General features: G+C 41.4%; 1 protein-coding gene across 3 annotated transcripts in view; it reads left to right on the top strand.

The window, feature by feature from the left end:
• Ppm1h (protein phosphatase, Mg2+/Mn2+ dependent 1H) overlaps positions 1 to 18,693 on the top strand; it is a 266,367-nt gene that overhangs the window by 246,632 nt on the left and 1,042 nt on the right. For 2 of the 3 annotated variants that reach the window (XM_027925783.2, XM_071609705.1), the window contains one exon: positions 8,358 to 13,230. The exons of the other annotated variant lie outside the window; for it this stretch is intronic. In XM_027925783.2, the coding sequence (XP_027781584.1) occupies positions 8,358 to 8,505 (148 nt within the window). In that variant the 3' untranslated portion in view covers positions 8,506 to 13,230. Of the gene's footprint in view, positions 1 to 8,357; positions 13,231 to 18,693 lie in introns of those variants that run through there. 3 annotated transcript variants of the gene reach the window in all.

Here is an 18,693-nt window from a genome sequence, read left to right on the forward strand (position 1 = left end):
TCCAAATGGCAAATAAAAGTTCCCACCCAGCTAGCACTGTGAAAGACTGTAAGCATGGTTAGAGCCTAAAGCCTGAAATTGACTTATTTTTGACACTTCAGTGGTGATTCAGATGGGTAAGAACCAGACTCTCTGAGAGGTAGATGACTTAAGGCAAAAATCTCATGAGGAGGAGAAAGGCATTTTATGTCTAATGAGGAAAATGATAGCTAACATTTATTGACCTCTGACCATGTGCCAGCACCGTGCTGGTGCTGAATGCTTTATGGAAAAATCTCATTTGGTCCTCGCAGGAACCTTCTCGGTCTGCACAATTATTATTCCAGACTTACAATTAAGAAAAGAGGGCCTCTAATAGGCTAACGAGTCTTTCCAGAGCCACTCGTGCGGGTGGTGAGAAAGCCAGGGTTGGAATCTAGGCAATCCACACCCACACCCTGAGCCCTTTTTTATGTGCCACTAAAGAGGTGAAAGAATCAAGAACTGTCACAGAAATGGCAAGGACAAGAGAGAGAATCAAGGATTTATGGGCCTCCTCCTGCCCGGACTTTCAAGTAGGTGATTGTGAAAAGAGCTTTTGGCCTTCCCGTGGTTCTTCAGTCCCTCTTCCCTTTTTGTTTTCCTTTTCAGCCCCTGCTGTCCTTTTTCGGCTCCCTTCCCCTTCAGAGCACAGCCCTGTGAAGTTTGCCAAGTCAGATCCTTCCCCAGCAGCCATTTCTCTCAGCAGAGCTTTGCTGATCAATATTGAAAGCTTCAGCCAGAGAAGAAAAATGTACTCAACATTCAAAACTTGTCTCCTGGGGAGAATCTTCCTCAGGAGAGAGTGGGCACTTCAAACCACTCCAACAGTTCCTTAATACAGCCTGACCAGGCAGTCCTGAATAAGGCATTCCCTAACGCCCTAAGGCTGTTCCACATCCAGCTTCCAGAAACATCAGGCTCCTCCTCACCCTGCCTTATGGTTCCAGTTGGTATATAACAGGATCCAGTTCCTGTTCCCTGCCTTCAGCTGCACCCTGTTCTTTACTGCTCCCCTGCATGTTTTATGCATGTGTTTTATGTTTTAACTCAAATTTTCTCCCTACATCTCTCTGTCTATGGCACATATATGCCCTTGTATTCAGCCTCAGTACCAAAATCAATAGAGTCCTGTTTTACTGACACAGTAAGCAGGGGTTTTTTTTGTTTTGTTTTGTTTTTTGTTTTTATCATTACCAACCTAGGCAGCGCTTGTAAGGTAGAAATTTGAGGTAGAAATGGAAGGAAGAAGATGCAGTTCTTTCCCTTCAGTTTCTTTTCCTTTTTTTTTTTTTTTTGATACTGGGGATTGAATGCAGGGGCAAGTCACATCCCCAGCCCTATTTTGTATTTTATCTAGAGACAGAGTCTCACTGAGTTGCTTAGTGCCTCATTTTTGCTGAGGCTGGCTTTGAACTTGGGATCCTCCCACCTCAGACTCCCACGCCACCAGGATCACAGGCGTGCGCCAGTGTGACCAGCTTCCAGTTTCTTTTTGCACCAGTCTTGGTGATAAGCAACCTTCAAATGATTTCATGCCTGGGGCAGTGTGACTCATGAATGTAGATGCTAATGAACTCTAAGATGTCCACTAGCCTCCAGTATGGAGACTGGAGCAAATAGCCTCCTAAGAACTGGGTTCCTGGGGTTGTTCTGAGCTACCAGTTTATAAGGAAAGCTTCCTACAGATGACTTCATCTGACCCAGTTGCTTTCATCCCAATGCTGGCTCTCCTGTAGCGTGAACAACATGTCAGCAAGCTGGTTCTAGAGCTCTATTGCACTGTTCACCTATCAAATGCAGTGTCTAATCATTCCCCTTCAATTGTCCAGTAAGACAACTGTTGGACAGGGAGGAATATCACATACACTAATGAAGCCTGGCAAAGAAAAGTCATGTGAAGGAATCTCAACTACTGGGAATGGTTCATGACCAAGAGATCCTAGGGATTCTCCATAGGCTCTCCCTCAGGTTGGATCAGTCCTTCCTTTAAGTAAGGACTTAAAGGGTACCCGGATGAGAGCAGATACATGACAAAATTCAAGTTTTATAAGGAGGAAATGGCTGTGTAGCCCTACCACATAAGAAAAAAATGTGAAGTTAATCCTTATACTACTAATGTGACAAGTGGATCCTAAGCCAAAATCATCATTAACATAAACATGCTCTAGCAATAGAAAGTAGAAAGCCCATAGTATGTTAATCAGCTTTTCATCACTGTGACAAAATCCCTGAGAAAAACAACTTACAGAGGGAAAGATTTGGTTTGGCTCATGGATTCAGAGGTTACAGATCATGGTCAGTTGACTCCATTGCTTTGTACCTGAAGTGAGGTAGAGTATGATGGGAAAGAGGCTACTCAGCTCATGACAGCCAGGAAGCAGAAAAAGCAAGAGGAAAGGGCTAGGGACAAGGTATACACTTCCAGGTCACTTCCTCAGTGACCCACCTCTTACAAAAATGCCCCATCTTCTAAAGTTTCCACCACCTCCTAATAGTACCAGTGGCTACGGACTAAATCCTCAACTCTTGAACCTTGAGGGACATTCCAGTTCCAAACTGTAACACCAGGTAAAGGCAGATTTTTAAATTTCTGTGGATAACCTGGAGCACATAATAAAATGCTCTCTGAAAAGCAGCTTATATCTCATTTTCAAACCCACCCTGAGAAAGAATAACTGGATCCAGTTAAAGACTCCCCAAGGAAAACCTGCATGTAACAGAAACAGATTGAGAAAAGAGTTAAATGTGTGAAAATAGAATTGTAAGGTTGCCCCGGAAAAGAACCAAATGGAAATTCACAATAGTGAGACACTGTCACTGAAATAAAGTAGCTCGCTAAATGGAATGAACAATAAATACTGAAGAAGCTCTTAGATGACAGAGAAGTTGAAATCTGGGAGATAAGATGGGAAAGCCTAGTTAGAGTTTATGGAGAATATATAAAAAGTTAGAGCAGAAGCAATATTCAAAAAGTTCATGGCTGAGAATTTTTTAGAATTAAATATTTTCTGTTTGAAGAAATAAAATGGATTCTAACCGTGAGAAAATAAAAAGGAATCCCCATTGTTAAATCTTAGTGGAACTTCATACCATAAACAGCAAAACAGCTGGGTGTAGTGGCACATGCCTGTAATACCAGAAACAGGAGAAGCTGAGGCAGGAGGATCCCAAATTTGGAATCAGCCCGGGAAACCTATCAAGATTGATTGACTGATTGATTGATTGTACTAGGGATTTAACCCAGGGGCAATAAGTTGCATAGGGCCTAAATTGCTGCAGCTGGCCTTGAATTTGCCACCCTCTTGACTCAGCCTCCCGAGTTGCTGGAATTAAACAGGTATGAACCACCATGTCTGGTGAGATACTGTCTTAGCATAAAAAAGAAAAGGGGCTGGGGATGTGACTCAGTGATAGAGCCCCTCTGGGTTCAGTCCCCAATACCAGGGGGAAAAAAAATATGAAATGCTACCAGTTAGAACAGGAATGATAAAATAATAAAGAAATAAATGATAAAATAATAAAGGAATGATAAAAGACAGATTTCTTCTCAATAAGACTAGAAACTAGAAGTAGAAAAGCATCTTCAAAACTGCTAAGGGAAAATAATAGCTAATCTAGAATTCTATACCAAAAAGATTTTTATTCAAGATAAAAGGCAAAAAATAACCATTTTTGTTGTTCAAAGGCTAGATGAAACCTAGCCTTAATAATGTCACATACCATTATTAAGAGGATTACTAAAAATGTACTTCTATAGAAGGAAATTTAATCCAGAAGGAAGGAATACACAGGAAAAAAAAAAGTGTGTGGGCACAGTGGCACATACCTATAATCTGAGCTATTCAGGAGACTGGGCAAGAAGATCTCATGTCCAAGGCCAGCTTCAGCAACTTAGCAAGACTTTGTCTCAAAAAAAATAAATAAATAAACTGGAGATGTAGTTAGTGTTCAGTGTTAGAGCACCCCTGGGTTCTGTTAGAGTCTGTAAACAAGTCAAGATGGCGCCTGGCATTTTGCAGAGGGAGTGATTTGTGACCACTGTGTAACGCCAGCGAGCCATTAAGTGTGGAGATTCCTTATTGGTTGACTGCTGTATCTAGTTTATGTTAATTAGATAAGCTGTGTAGAATGTATATATACCCCTCCTGTCCTATAATAAACGGCTCCCACTCCTGCTGTATCAATCTACACAAGTTGCTCGTCACCCCCCGGTTATTTTGCTGCAGCCGGACTGCGGCAGGTTCAATCCCTAACAGCACCCAAAATAATCCTTCCAAACCTGTTAGAGGAGGAGGGTATTTTAAAAAGTTATCAACCTGACAAGAACAAAGGGAAGCTGGTGTGTGGCTCATGTGTAGACTACTTGCCTAGCGTGAGTAAGGCCCTGAGTTGATCACCAACACTGCAAAAAAGAAACACAAATATTGAAAGCACAAAATAAGAGTGTGTGTGTGTGTGTGTGTGTGTGTGTGTGAAGGGGGAGAGTAAGTTCAGCTATACCTGTTTTTACAATAAACAAATTACTCTCACTCTCTAATATTTCATTTTATTTTCATTAGCCATGTGCCACCAATGAAATATAATTAAAATAATGCAAAGTTTAAAAAGATACCGTTAACTTGGGATGAGGGATGGGAAATCACCTTGGAAGTGGAAATAACTGAACATTTATGGAGTACTTCCTAAGTCTTAATTGAAGCCCACAAAGGAAACAAAGTAGCATCTAAGAGAACTTGTGCCACATGCCAGGGAAATACAGACTCATGAGGAGAACTTGGACTGTGTCATGTCATGAACATCCAAAAAAGAAAGGAAGATTCAAGAACAGATCTCCGGGATAAATAAAATGGTCAGTGGAAGGCTGGGCGCGGTGGTGCACATCTGTAATCCTAGCTTTGGGAGGCTGAGACAGGAGGCCACGAGTTCAAACCAGCCTCAGCAACTTAGCAACTCAGTGAGACCCTGTCTCTAAATAAAATACAAAATGGGGCTGGGGATGTGGCTCAGTGGCTGAGTGCCCCTGAGTGCAATCCCTGGTTAAACCCTGCCACCATCAAAAAAAAAAAAAAAAAAGAAGAAGAAGAAGAAGAAAAGAAAATGGTCAGTGGTATTTGTGCTGGAAATAATATTGAGAAGCTGCCTCTGGAGCAAGCTTTTATGAGGACGGATTGGGAAAGGTTTTGGACCTACTGATAAGAGACAGAGGAAGAAAATAGGAAGCAAGAAACAGAGAAAGCAAGAGTGGATTTCTCTCTCAAACGATTTCTCTCTTCTGAGAGAAGACAGAATAGAAGGTGATGAGAGAAGCAGCCTCTGAGGAAGTCATGTTGGAATGAGCAATAATCATATTTAACAATAAGACCTTAATGATAAGGAGCCCTCAGAGAAACGAGTTTCCCGGGTAACCAGCTTCTCTAGGTGACCTAATGCCTGCTTTTTAAAATACCAAAGCTAATTTTGACCATTTTTAAAATACCAAAAGTCACCAGCAGTAGCCATACCAGCATGGTCTCTCGCCTTCACTGTGGATGATGCTCTTTCGTGACTTGAACAAAGCCAGCCAGACGTCCTCAGCTAACCTTGTTTTGAACTCAGCGGTTTCTCCAGGACTGAGGGACCTGTGGAGGCCTTTTTGCCTCCAGACATAAGAGCTTCAGACAGCTGTGTCTGGAGTCCTCCTGTCTGCTTTCTTGACCTCTTTGAGTGTCTTTTATTGTCAGCCATATTTTTGTCACAGCTTGTCATAATTTTCTACATCTCGACGTAGGCTTATGAGCGGGGTTAAGGTGTGTTCGGCTCTGATGACTATTGACTCAGCCAGGTTTCTGGACAGCTGAGTTCCAGAGCCTGGTCAGTCACCAGGATAATAAACATCACCTTAGCATTGGCCTTTGCCTGCATGGTTGTATTTCACATAAACAGTTTAATATAAAACGGAGAGTACCCTGCGGTGAGCATCTGAGAGGCTCTTTTGAATGTAGTATAGGAGTTGCAGCATGTGGATTTTGAGACAGTTATGTGTTCAGTCAAAGGCCTCTTTGGATGTCTTTGTTTATTTCCTAATCTCAGAAGAACAGTTGGAGGATGAACTGGTTGTGTCTTCCCTCAAGTGTAAGTGAGAAATTTCTGCCTCAAAGCTAATACTTTTCTCAATACAGACAGAAAACAGTATCTTTCCCACCCAGCGACTCCTCATCCTCTAGGAGGAAGGGGATTCATTTTGTATTAGGCACCATATCCTCTCTTTAGTGATGCTACCCTCTGTCTGCTCCCTGGGCTGCACAAGAAGACTTGATTCTCACACACTCTATGACTTAGAACCTTCACAATCCTGGGATCATTTGCTACAGACCTTGTTCTTAAAAACAGGTCTTTTTAACATGAGCATTTGTAAATTGATAAGGCGTTTTAACAGAAGGAATGGAGTATTGCTTAATGGAAGGAATTCTCTAGTTCAGAGTTCAGAAGACTCAACTGAGACACTCCGTGTGGGGAAAGGTCACTGGCAATATCAGGGTGGTCCCTTATAAAAGTCCATGGCTGGCTTCCAACAGCCTTAGAGGGACATGGTTAGTTTCTTGGTGATTTACCAGACTCTGGCTCTTAGCTTTTCAGGTCCAGAACCTGATTTAATCAAGATACAAGGAACAGATTCATTATCAGTTGGGCTTACTTTAACTAAGCTCCCAAAATTGATTCCTAAACCAAAATTCGAGCCCAACACAGCAGCACACACCTGTAATCCAAGTGACTCGTGAGGCTGAGGGAAAAGATTACAAGTCCTGGACAGCTTAGTGTGACCCTGTGTGCTAAGTCATAACCAATGTGCTAAATTCAATATAAAAAATTAAAAGGGGTAGGGATGAAAAAAAATTTAAAGCCAGTTAGCACTATACAGAGATGTGTAACTGACTTATATTCTTAGACTACAAATGGCTAGCTTATTCTTCCCCTGTGGGCAAGCCTACACAGTGAGGCAGACTATAATCAGAAGGTTATTTGTCAAATGTGAAATCAGAATACAGGTGAGTCACGTTTACGGACATAAGCTAGAGAGTAATCCATCCCACACCAATTAGGGACCTGCCACTGGAACTTAATTTTTTCAAAGTTTGTCAACTGAGATTCTCTCTACCCTGATCAGAATTTTGTAGAGACACCTGCCAGTATTTTGTCTCATTTTTTTATGTTTCCAGGCTAACAGTGCCCACACCTACCAAATCACCTTCTGTGTTAGACTTTGTCTACATGTTAATGCTTTGCATCTGGTTATCAGGTCATCCTCTCTCTTTCTTTTTCTTTCTTCATTTTATAGTTTAAATCACAATGAAGCAATCTTATTTTCAAATTCTTGAGGGATCCCTCTCTGTTCTTACATTGATCTAGAAACTATGACATTAGTAAGGATGAGTGGGGCAGTTCGCCCACCAAGGCTTATCTGTCATTCACCTAAAATAAATTTTAAAAAGAGTTTGACTTTTTTGCTATGACACATGTTCTATTATTAATACGTTTCTTTAAATCAATTCAATTTTTAAAACTTTTTTATGTTACTTTATTTATTTATTCATTTGTTTTGGTACCAGGAATTGAACCCAGGGGCACTTAACCACTGAGGTACATCCCCAGACCCTTTTATTTTTATTTTTATTTTTTTTATTTTGAGACAGGGTCTCACTGAATTGCTTAGGTCTTCACTATATTTATGAGGCTGGCCTCGAACTTGCAATCTTCCTACCTCAGCCTCCTGAGTCACTGAGATTACAGGCATGCACCACCATGCCCAGCTAAAAATTTTATTTTAAAAGGAGATTTACCCCTACCATAAGTGGAAAATGGCTATCCTTTGTCACAAAAGGAATATAGCCCTAAAAATAAATACATTGAAAACAGAAGTTCTTGTTTTCCCCACTTAACCTCTTTAACTAGATGCTGTTTGCCATGGAAAGCTCTGAGATTTAAGATACACTAGCAACAGACTGAGACTCTCCTCAATGTAATAAGCAACACCAAAATAGGAGCTGGGGCCATAACTCAGTGGTAGGCCCTGAGTTCAGTCCTCAGCACCAGAAATAAAAATAAGATAATCAAGCAGTAGAGTAATTTAGGAGATATAGTTAATGCCTTACCCATTCACCACCTAAAAAATAATCTCACATCAGGTATCCCACATTGGGGAAAAAGATGACCTCAGCTTTCTCTGAATTTAAAGGTGTTTGAAAACTGTTCAACTATAGTGGTGCGTCCTCGGCAGCCTTGCCTCTTGCCTGACCCAGCTGCCCTGGCTTCTACCTGATGCTGTTCTGACTGTCCTATTCCTGCCTCTCCCTGCACAGGTATACACTGGCAGCTCAGGACCTGGTGATGCGTGCCCGGGGTGTCCTGAAGGACAGAGGATGGCGGATATCGAACGACCGACTGGGCTCAGGAGATGACATTTCTGTATATGTCATTCCTTTAATACATGGAAATAAACTGTCATGAAAATGACCCAGGGGATTGGGAGGACAGAGGGGAAGAAAACTGGGATGCCTCTGAGCAGGGCGGAACCCAGAAGTGCCCCAGCTGAGTTCCAGGTGATGCCATCTCTTCCCAGCCCAGGTGGGGAGTTCTTTGCCAAGAGGCCTCTGGCTGCGCTTCAAAATGACCCTTAGGTTTCCATTTCCTTAGTAACAGGTCTGGACTCAACAAGAGCCGGGAAAACAAAGCCTCCTACTGAGTGTCATATTTTGGTTGGTTTTTAAAATAGGCCTCCTAGGTGGCTCTTGCCTATTTGGGGCACATACATCCTATTTATTTGATCTAGAGTAGCGAGGGCAGAGCCATGTTCAGATGTAACTGGCAGAAGACTCCGCAGCCTTCTTCTCTACGGGTTAGAAGTGCCAACTTCTCTATGGGTTAGAAGTGCCGCATTGGAAAGTTGGGGATCACACCTCAGAAAATGAAATCGTCCACCTTTAGAAAGCTCAAGATGAATTTCAGGGATTCTGCCTTCCTCTTTCTCTCTCTCTCTCTCTCCTTCCCTACCTCTCCCCCCTCTTTTTCTTTCTTCTCTTTATTCTTTTGTGGTATTGGTGGGGTGAGGCAGGGATTTTTTTTTTTTTCTTTTCTTTTTGACATTCCTTAAATCTTGTTTGTTTCCCTTCAGTAGAACAGGACGGGGACTTTCCAACTCCTTTCCTGAGGAATTTTTGTGTCAAAGTCCAGCCTAGGCTGGGTTGTCCCCATATCCCACGGCCCCCACCACCCAGGTAGCCATCTGGAACGATGCCCTGCATGACCGACTGTGTCTCTGTTGCATAACAAGTCGTGCTTTCTCACCAAATCAGTGTTTTCTTGAAAATGTGGGTGTTCCGTTGGACCAACAGTTCCTCTGTTATCTTCAGCGTCCCTCTTTGTGTGGCTGCAAGAGTCTGGATTTTCATCCTGGAATGTTTGGCCCCCTTCCACCTGCAGTGTTTAGAAAGTTTGGAGCAGTTTAGAGAGCTCTTAATATCATTCAGTTCACCGTACCTCACTTGAGGACAGCTTTGGGTCCAGGTTTCATGAGCTGTGACTGTCCTCCAGCTCCCTCCAGATTAAATATCAGTTCTGTAGAGCAGCAGTTGTGTTTCTGCTGTTTGGTGCAGAATCCACTCAGGATTGTACTTTTAATCAAAGTGAATTCAGATCGGGTAGGCTAGTCTCCCTCATGCTGACCTCCCAGTCTCTTCTCCAGAGCATCATGTCGTAGCTACCTAAGAACCGGGACCCCTCTGCCCACTGTGGATCCACCTCTGTGCACACCTCACAAGCACAGCAGCAGCACACACTGGACCCCCTGAACACCTGCTACTTCTCTGCCAGGAGGAATGGCAAAGTCGATTAAAAAAAAAAAAAAATCACTCCCATCTCCCTGGAAGGATGACATCTAATTACCTAGTCCTCTTCCCAAACCAAAATGGTGTTGTCACCATTTTGACAACTTCATGTAATTCAAACACTCTTCCAGCCCAATAAAGAAGGTCAAGGGGTGACTTCCCCAAACTGCTGGAGAGCCAGTTCCAGTTGCCATGTTTATCTGAATTCCTTCCCCAGGGGAGAGGAGAAAATCCTTTCCTCCCGGGGAGTGAATCACCTACATTCCTGGAGTTGTCGGTATTTTCTTAGGAAAGGCCTGGAGTCTTGCTACTCAGGAATAAATTTGTTCCATAGTGTAGAATCCATGCCCTGTCTGGCAGGTGAAGCACTGTGGCAGATATAGACACCTCCGGGTGTCTGCCACCCTGTTGCCTGAGGCAAGCTGGGCACAGCATTATTGGGAGCCATCTCCATCTGATCGTGTGTTTCCTCTGCCTTCAGTAAATCTGAGCAACACTGAACATCTCTGTGGGGAGATGTTGGTGGTTAGCCACTCGCTTCACTGGAACAATATGATGCTATGGGGAAACTTTCTGTCCTCCCATGGCAGAGTAGTCCCCTTTCTGCTCCTGCCCCAACTCTCAAAGTTATATACAAAATAGAAACTTGAGAAAGTCCTGCATGGAGGACCCTGAGCCACCTCCTTTGGAATCTTTCCTGTGTTCCTGTTGTCTTTTTTTTTTTTTTTTTTAACTTTCTTATTTCCTTTTCTGGACCTCTCTCTGGGCCCTACCTTGAGCTTCTCTAGTCTTAAGCCACTGGAGTCAGAATTTGGGTGTAGATATCATGACAACTTTCCATTCAATTCACTAATTCATTTACTGCCAAGGCCAGTCTCAGGAAAAACTCTGGAAATCCCCACATTCAAATTATCCTAAAATCTTGAGCATTTAGTCCTGCTGGTTTTGGTTAGAAAGGTATCCAGGAATTCTTCCCATTAAGTCTCTTTAGAAAGATCTTAGTAGCAAGCTAAAGCCGTGTTTGTGTTTGGGGGATAGGTGGAAGACTACAAATGAGGTGAATAAATCAAAAGTGGAAACAGTGATTTGTTAATGCCCATGGCAGATCTACCCAGCACTGATATTGCTGTGTGAATTGAGCTGACTCCATTTTTGGCCTTATTTTCCACCCAGGCCCCAAGTCACCCTGTCCCAGAACAGTAACTGTGTCTACATAATGGGTTGGATCTTGGAGCATTCCTGGAAAGGTCAAAAGACAACATAGAATTCTGCAGAACATGTTTATATGTGGTTCTGAAATCTTGTGTATCTGACTTAAAGCCAAATCTGCTTGCCCTAATAGCCTCAGAGGAAGTCTGGTATAATGAAAAGCATTTGATTTCCTAGTCAAGTCTTAATGGTTGTCTTGGGGGTTGTGTGGCTACTTCCTTTAATGAAAGTCTCTTTCCACTCTAAATCTCTTTGCTGGGCTGGCCCCTGCTCTCTGGACTGTTTGAGACACCCTTTCTTAAAAAGTGTGAACTCACAGTCCATCTGTCTTCTTCAGTGCTTTGCCAGACAGCTACCAAAGCGTGAACTTTGTGACCCACGAAGCCAGAGCAGGGTTAGCAGTCGGAGAGGTGGAGGGTGATCCAACCGTGGTTCTGCGTTCCTATTCTTGAAGTGGGGTGGGAGAGGAGAAAATCTGGCTAGGCCAAGTACTCAGCTGTCTAATAGGTCAAAACCTAAGTGGGACTTCTGGTATTTTCTGTAGTGTTCAGCTTTGGAGAATTTGGAGTGTTTCATTTTTTAAATTCCTAGCAACTTGCCTCCATGGGACTGAGTGAAGTCAGTGTGTCCACACTTACTCTTCTCTGTAAGTATTCATATACTCCTTGGGAGGAATTTGAAACGTGGGTAGATATTGGTGGGCAAGAATGAAAATCCAGGGGACCAGATTCAGCCCCAGATCTTGGCCATCTGAGCAGGGTTTTCAGTTTACCAAGAGCACTAGTATGGAAACATCTGGGAAAAGATTCCCACGTCTTTAAAATTCTTATTTTCCTCTTGTTATCCTTTTCCTCACCTCTTCCCTCACCTGCCAGTCAGCTATATTTATAAGGCCACAAGTGGTTAGTGGTTTTGTTTACACCAGTTTGAGGGTGTAACCATTCCTTAAAGTGATGCAGCAGTCCCACAGTTTTCAGAGGGAATATGTTAAGCTTGGTGAGATTCTAATTTCAGTAAGTTAATGCTTCTGGAACAGTTGGCAAAAGTAAGGAGATTCATCGCCTATGCAAAGCACAACCATCCCGACCTTAAAAGATACTAGATCTAAGCGGGGCGTGGTGGTGCATGCCTGTAATCCCAGCAGCTCTGGAGGCTAAGACAGGAGAATCTCGAGTTCAAAGCCAGCCTCAGCAATGGTGAGGCATGAAGCAACTCAGTGAGACCCTGACTCTCAATAAAATACAATGGTTGGGTACCCCTGAGTTCCATCCCTGGTACAAAAAAAAAAAAAAATACCGGATCTAAGAGAATAGTAAAAGTCTCTGGCTCCAGGAGAGAATTTTGTGTTAAGAACTCAGATTTTTGAGGACTCCCAAGTGCAGAGAAGTATAGCCTGCACACCTCACCCACCTCTCTGGCAAGCTTTGGTTCTGTGTGGTGACATGGCTTATATGTGTACACTGGGATTTTCAAAGGACACTACATGAGCAGCTCAACTTGCCTCTTGGGTAAGCACCATGGCTGTTTGTCAGACTTGAGTGCCAGTCCAGGGAGCGCTGCTCTTTCTGATCCACAATGTTATCTGTGTAAATAGCTTTAATTTTTCCTCTGCGTCTTAGATGAAGTTTTGTTCATGTAGCGACCAGGTAGATGTGACCAAGTAAGGCTGTGAAAGTGCTGTTGTTTTCTCCTGTGATGTACTTGAAGAAGAGGAACCTTGTGTCCTCCACTCTTCCCATCTCCTATGAGTATTTTGTGTTTGTTTTGAGGAGTCCTGAGGTTACTCTTTCACTTTGATTTTGCTTCCAGTTTTTTTTGTTTGTTTGTTTCTCTGGAGACCCAGGGAGGCCCTGGTGAGGATCATCTATCAGGAAATGTGTCATGGGTTGGGTTTCCAAAACTATCCTACGTACAGTGAATTGAGAGGAATCTGCCTGAAAATGGTTTCAGAACCATGTACCTTTATGCTTTGTGATTGTGAAACATTGACTTTTGTAACCCAAAAATGAAAACTGTTTAGCAAAGGGGATCTATTTTGTGTGTTTTGAAACTTAGGTGCAATGTCCCCTGGAAGAAGCTAAAGAAATGTATATGCTCAATGACATTTTAAAATAAAATATTATATATATATATATATATATGTATATAGGACATCTTTAGCAAAACTTTTTGTGTCTTGTCTTTGAATTCACTATGAAATTTCTTCATATTGGGTAATGGAGTGACATTAAATTAATGGGTCAATGTGAGATTATCAACTGTGAGCACAGAGTCAAAACCAAAAGGGGAGGGCTGCTAACACCAAGCCTTCACAGCAGCGAGGCCTAGTGCATTTCCACTAGGCCTCTGGGGGAACTACCATGGATAGGCATGTAAATAAACACAAAGAATTCAGAAGAAAAATTACTCCCAAGAGGTAATCTTAAGCAAGAGGGCTAGTACTTAATGTTGCTAAAGACAGTAAGATTCAAGACAACCCTTAATCACATAAGCATTTTAAACACCAAGTGTTAGTAAAATGTACCATCTTATACAGAAAAGGCACCTTAACAGGTGGAGTAAAGCATCCAAGAATGCTAATTCTGCTTAGTTCTAGAATTCAGGAAGTTAAAGACAATCTAGAAAATATCAACAAATTGTTAAAATATGATCAAAGTACTATCATCCCCCCATATCCATGGGAGCTACTTTCTAGAACGCCTAGTGGATGTACTTACCCCTATACATATTATATATTTTTTCTTTACATACATACTTATGATAAAGTTTAAATAAATTTATAAACTAGGAACAATAAGAAATCACAAAACTAATAAAACAGAACAATTTTTTGTAACAATAAATGAAAGTTATGTATTATTTATTCCTGAAATTTTCCATTTCATATTTTTAGGTCACTGTTAACAGGAGAAAATAATGGAAGGCAGGGGCTGTAGCTCAGTGGTAGCTCACTTTCCTAGCATGCATGAGGCACTGGGTTCAATCCTCAGCACCACATAAAAATAAATAAAGGTATTGTGTTCATCTGTAACTTAAAAAAAAATTTTAAAAAAAGAATGGAAAGGGTCCATCTTTGGATTAGATTCCTAAAGATTGGGATGTCTCTATGGAAAATGGAGGCATCTTGGAATTTTCTACGAGCTCTGTTCAGTTTACCTGGTTAGCTTCTGAGAGGAGTGGTAGTTTATCTGCCAACAATGCCTGTATGTCTGGATGCAGATATTCCCCATCCCAGGAAGAAGTGGGGTTTGTTTCCCTACCTCTTGACTCCAGTCTGGCTTGAGACTCACCTTGATTAATGGACCACCCAAGTGACATTCTGAGACATTCAGCCAGAGAGGGGTTTCATAGCACCTGCTTTCACTCTTGAAAGTGACAGACTTTGATTATTGAGTAATAAAAGGCCATGTTGGAAAGAAACAATGCCCAGGCATTAAGAATTAGGCCTTCAGTCCCTAAAGCTCCAACTGAATCACTGCAGATAATACCATGAAAAAAGGTAGTCCCAGCAGCTCTGGACTGTCCAGTGCATTCCAGTGGAGACCACAGATACCATGGAGCAGAGAAGAGCCATCCCCACAGAGCCCTGCCCAGGCTCCTGGCCCACAGAACCAGGGGCAAATAAAATGGTCTTTGTTTGAAGCCTCCATGTTTTGGACAATTCATTACCTATTAACAGATAACTGGAAGGCTGGGGTATAGCTCATGGTAGAGCACTTGATTAGCATGTGCAAGGCCCTGGGTTCCATCCCCAGCATTCCAAGGCGGGGAGAAGGCAACTAGAATAAGGTATAGAGAGAACCTGGCTCTGGGAAGCTTGGGGTAAAATGATTAAAAATAAAAACTTGGAAAATGTATGTAGTTCAGTGGTTGGGTGTGTGCTTAGCATGTGTGAGGCCCTGGGTTCAAACCACAGCATCACCAAAAATAAAAAAGAAAATGACTTTCAGAAAATACACCTGTGACTTGGTAAATAATCCTCCATGTGGAACCTGGTAGGAGAGAGGAGAACCAATTTATAGCTGTAATGCAGACACCATGCTGATCCTCTACGTGTATACATATATCCCTCTACTTTTTTTTTTTTCCAACCAGGGATTGAACCAGGGGCACTTAACCACTGAGCCACATCCCCAGCCTATTTTAATTTTTTAATTTTGAGACAGTCTCACTAAGTTACTCAGGGCCTCACTAAGTTGTTGAGGCTGACTTGGACCTTGGATCCTCCCTCCTGCCTCAGCCTCCCAAGCCACTGGGATTACAGGACACACCACCGCTTCCACTGCCTTTAGTTCTTCATGCCACTTGTATTGATCAGTATTAATCCAGGAAAATGATGACCATTGTGGGACACTGAGCCCAGAAGGAGAAAACAAAGTTAAACCTTAACTCCTTGCTTTGGATAAGACCTTCCTATGTTGTAACATTTATCACTCCTAGGATTTTTGGTTTCCAATATTGTGTTGCTTGAGAGTGTTAGGGAAAACAAGACAATTTTAAAATAATATGTGAGTGTATATATTTTTTTAAATCTCATCATCAAAAAAAGTTATCATTTAAAAATCCCTATCTAGGGGCTAGGGTTGTGGCTCAGCGGTAGAGCGCTTGCCGAGCACAGGCAAGGCACTGGGTTCGATCCTCAGCTCCACATAAAAATAAATAAAATAAAAGGTATTCTGTCCATCTACAACTTATAAATAAATAAATAAATCCCTATCTAGCACACCTGTAATCCCAGAGGCTCGGGAGGCTGAGGCAGGAGGATCATGTGTTCAAAGCCAGCCTCAGCAGCTGCTAGGTGCTAAGTAACTCAGTGAGACCCTGTCTCTAAATAAAATACAAAATAGAGCTGAGGATGTGGTTGAGTGGTCAAGTGCCCCTGAGTTCAATCCCCAGTACAAAAAAAAAAAAAAAAAAATTTTTAATGAAAAAATAAATAAAAATCCCCATCTACAAAATACTTCAAATTTGCCATTTTCCTCTAACTAAATGACAAGCCAAAGAATGAATTATATATCCCAGCAATTAGTCTCTCTTTTAATTGCTTTTTCTATCATTAGAGCCTTTAAAAGGCTGCTGCTGGCTCCATGTATCTCTCCACATTTTCAGTCTCTTGTCTTTCAGTTCTGACAGGGTTTTTTCAGCCAACTAACCTGTCTTGATTCATTGATTCCAACTGGGCCATCACAAGAGATTCAGGGTATGTCCAAGCACAATGTAGGGGCAGAGTGTACCTCCATTGTCTTCCAGGGACCAGGTCTGATCAGGGCTTTGGAAGATCTGAATGCACACTTCCCTAAAGGGGGCATATCCATCTGAGCTTTTTTTCCCCCCATCTTCTTTTTCAATGTTAATATTGGCAAATTTAGTCAATATGAAGTAAGAGTGGATGAGCTCATTTAGAAGGCACTATTGTGGAGTGGGGAGTAAGACAGTGGTTGACATGAGAGTGGGAGAAAAGTGAAATCACAACAGCAAAATGTCCCAAATCAAGTCACCTCAAAGCCTTTAAACACTTCTGGGATCAATATGCTCAGTAACCTCACATCACTTATTAAAACAAAAGAATCCTAGAACCTGCCAGCAGAGGTCTTAGTGATTCTGTTAGCCTGTTGAGTTTGTTCAGTGAGAAAAAAAGTTGGGAGAAATTTCTGGAGAACTGTAAAATCTCCACTGTCATTATTCTAGGTTAGGAAATGAAATTTACTATTCTTAGAATCCTTAAATGCAAGTCAGAGAACATTTGGCCAGTCCACCATTTTTTAAAAATTAGTTTTTAGTTGTAGATGGACACAATACCTTTATTTTATTTTCATTTATTTTTATGTGGTGCTGAGGGTTGAACACATACTAGGCGAGTACTCTACTGCTGAGCCACAACCCAAGCCCCCAGTCTACTATTTGCAAAGTGGAACTTGAAGAAAAATTAACAACAATATAGGTCTCACACTTACAAAAAAGATAAGTACTATCATTTGTATTACACGCCTTCAAATACAATGTAAAGAAACTCATATTTATAGATGAAATATTTATAATGTATGTCTTGGAATTGTTTCAGAGCAGTTAAGGGGGAGGGCTGGATGGGTTTATAGATGAAACAAGATTGACCATGTTAAAGTTATGCAAACTTGGGAAAATAGGATGACTACATGTTTTCAATGTCTTTCCTGTAATATCTCCTGCCAGGGCCACCCAAGGATTATTTAGTTATTAGGTTATGGGTCAGCAAACTTTGGCCCAGCAGTAAATATTTTAGGCTTTATGGGCCATTTGGACTCTATCACGACTACTCAACTCAGCTATCGTTACATAAAAGCAGCCGTAGACCAGCTGAACTAAGGATCTCTTTTAAGGCAGTGTAAAGTCAAGCTTTAGAAGAATTGATTCCTTAAAGTGTAGCCTCATCTCACTTCTCTGGTGGGAAATAAATGAAGACAATCACACATATTAATGAACACTAGTGACCTATTGAGTCATAAACAGAGGACAATTTAGAAATTTGCTGGTTTCTTTCCTAAACAGTCCTCTCCATCTGGCTTTTAGCTATACTGAAGATGGCTACATCATGGTTCTGAAGCTGTCTCCTTAATACTAATACAGCATCAGTAATATAATCCACCACCGATTCTAAATGGTTAATTTTTTTTCTCTAATTTGCAAGGAGTAAGTTAACTCCTCGTTTGTCAAACTCTAGCCATGAGGCAAAGAAAAACTTACATGGAATTTGTCCTACTATGTGTAATGCCCTATGCAGGGCACTTGAGATCTGGATTCTTTTATCCCCTTCTGAAGTAAAAATGATTATCTTTTACAGACCAGAAGACAACCTTATTGTAATCAGAGAGCAAACTTTTTATAATTTCCATTCTTTTACATGTATTAAGATGTATTTTACATGTATTTACATGTATTGAGATTCGTCTTATGGCTTAACATGTTCCATGTGCACCTGAGAAGATGGGTATTCTTTCTACCTTTGTTGGATGGAACATTCAATAGATCTCTTTAGATTTTAGTTAGCTTATCATATTCAGTGTTCCTATTTCCTTGCTAATCTTCTGCCTACTTGTTCTATCCATGATTGAAAGGGGATATGAAAGTCTCCAACTGTTCTTTTTATCTCTTTTATCCTGTAAGATTTATGTATTTTGTGGCTCAGTCTCTGTTGTTAGGTGCATGTGAGTTTATAATTGTTTTCCTCATTGATTGATCTCATTATTACTATAAAGTGTCCTTCTTTGCCTCCAGAAACAGTTTTTATCTAAAGGCTACTTCACATATTTATACAGCCACTCCTGCTCTAATTTGGTTACTTTTTTCATAGTATAACTTTTCCCATTCTTTCATTCGCACCCTATTTGTGATTTTTATTCTTAAAAAAAAATGCCTTTTAGAGAGACCATAATTGAATCATGTTTTTTATTTCTTTATTTTTTTAAATTTTTTAATATTTATTTTTTAGTTTTCGGCAGACACACATCTTTGTTTGTATGTGGTGCTGAGGATCGAACCCGGGCCGCACGCATGCCAGGCGAGCGCGCTACCGCTTGAGCCACATCCCCAGCCCTGAATCATGTTTTTTAATTCATTTTGTCAATCT

The sequence above is a fragment of the Marmota flaviventris genome, chromosome 3 (assembly GCF_047511675.1).
Source record: "Marmota flaviventris isolate mMarFla1 chromosome 3, mMarFla1.hap1, whole genome shotgun sequence".
Classification (NCBI taxonomy): Eukaryota; Metazoa; Chordata; class Mammalia; order Rodentia; family Sciuridae; genus Marmota; species Marmota flaviventris.